Here is a 1,927-nt window from a genome sequence, read left to right on the forward strand (position 1 = left end):
AACCAAAAAAGAAAAAAAGAAAATATAGCAGTAAAAATGGGTAACCACACAATCAAGAGCCAAACTCAAGTCAAAATCCTCGGGGTTATCTTCGATTCCAAAGCGTCATGGCGCCCATACATACAACATATACAAAAATCCTGTCTTTCTAGAATCAATTTGATTAAAACACTTTCTCATACAGCGTGGGGAGCACAAACTCAGATGCTTCTGAAAATCCATAAATCACTGATCCTTTCCAAAATAGACTACGGGGCCTCTCTAATATCCACCACCAAACCTTCTCACCTAAGAATACTGGAATCAGTACATAACTCAGGGATCCGACTTTCCATAGGTGCGTTCCGATCAAACCCCATCAGTAGCATACTCAACATTGCCGGCGTTCCCCCATTGGACATAAGATGGTCTGAACTAACATTCAAAATCGCAGCCAGAATGGCCCGTGCCCCCCAATGTCTTCACTCCTCACCTAACCTCATTTTCGACAATTACAAAAAATATGATCTAGACAATATATTGACAACTGAAATCAGCATATCCCCTCCGTGGCTTATCTCAATAAACATCAATCTGGACCTACATCAACTCCCAAAGAAATCTACCAGCTCCTCCCAATACAGAAACCTCTTCATGGAAATACTTTCATCTAAACAACAGCACGCACTCATATACACGAACGCCTCTGTTGTGGCTAATCGTGTTGGAATGGCTATCATCCACGGGGACACACATATCCAATGGAAACTATCTAACAAGTGCTCTATTTACACCGCTGAAGCACTAGCCATCCTCAAAGCCATTGAGTTTGCAACAAACAAAGTCGAAGCCAACCAGATCATTATCCTCAGCGACTCCCTTTCTTCCCTCATGAGTATCCAGAACCACTGGAAACCTACTGACCTAGCTAGAAAAATTCTTAATGCACATACCACCGCCTCCTTCGCCGGTAAACAAATATCTTACATGTGGATTCCCGGCCACTGCAACATTGAAGGAAATGAACTAGCTGACAAGGCTGCCAAACAAGCCCACCTTGCCAATAACCCTCTCACGTCCCCGGTTTTTACATACCAGGATGTTAAGAGGATCATCGCTATAGAGGCACAAAACCAATGGGAAAACAAATGGGTAGCACAGACAACCAAGTTACACGAGATTAAAAGAACAACATACCCATGGCCGTTCCCCGTAAACATCTCCAGGAAACAGGAGACTGCTATTACTCGCCTCAGGATAGGACACACACACATCACACATCAACACCTCATGAAAGGAGAAGAACCTCCCGACTGCACCCAATGCGGTTCCCCACTCACCGTCAAACACATCCTCACCGAATGCCGAAGTTATGAGAACGAAAGGAGAGAACTGAATCTTCCAGACCAGCTAGCCGAATCACTCAGCCCCGAACAGAGCAACCTGACAACAACGTTGGAATTCCTACATAATACAGGACTTCTCAACAAAATTTAATTTATATTAACATACTGTTTTTATATTTTATTTCTTTATCCTTTTTTTTTTATTTTTTTTTTTTCTCTTAATGTATCTCTAACAAAAGTTTAACCATGTACAGAATAGTATAGCATTATTGTCGTCCAATGGCCATAGTCGCCGCGGATATAATATATAATAAAAAAAAAAAAAAAAAAAGATATATGATATATCATTAATCGTGATATACACATTAGTACTTGTCTACTTTAAGACACTATAAGTCTATAGACTAGTCTATAACTTGTTAGTTGTTGTATACAAATACCACATAAAATTTCCAAAATAACATTTGGAATACCTAAGGAATAAGGATAAAAGAAGAAAAAAGAAATGGAAGTAGCTTTAGGCGTATTATTTAAAAAATCAAATCGGGTTTGTTCAAATCATTTTTATAAAGAAGATTTTAATAATACATGGACGTCAGGTG

The 1,927-nt window shown here is 39.5% G+C and overlaps 1 protein-coding gene across 1 annotated transcript in view; it reads left to right on the plus strand.

Moving 5' to 3' along the window:
- Positions 1-17: 17 nt before the first annotated feature.
- LOC100570071 overlaps positions 18-1,927 on the plus strand; it is a 2,461-nt gene continuing 551 nt past the window's right edge. Inside the window, exon 1 of the mRNA XM_008184658.3 lies at positions 18-1,158. Coding sequence (XP_008182880.3) covers positions 37-1,158 — 1,122 coding nt within the window. The 5' untranslated portion in view covers positions 18-36. The remainder of the gene's footprint in view (positions 1,159-1,927) is intronic.

This window comes from Acyrthosiphon pisum, chromosome A1 (genome assembly GCF_005508785.2).
Source record: "Acyrthosiphon pisum isolate AL4f chromosome A1, pea_aphid_22Mar2018_4r6ur, whole genome shotgun sequence".
Classification (NCBI taxonomy): Eukaryota; Metazoa; Arthropoda; class Insecta; order Hemiptera; family Aphididae; genus Acyrthosiphon; species Acyrthosiphon pisum.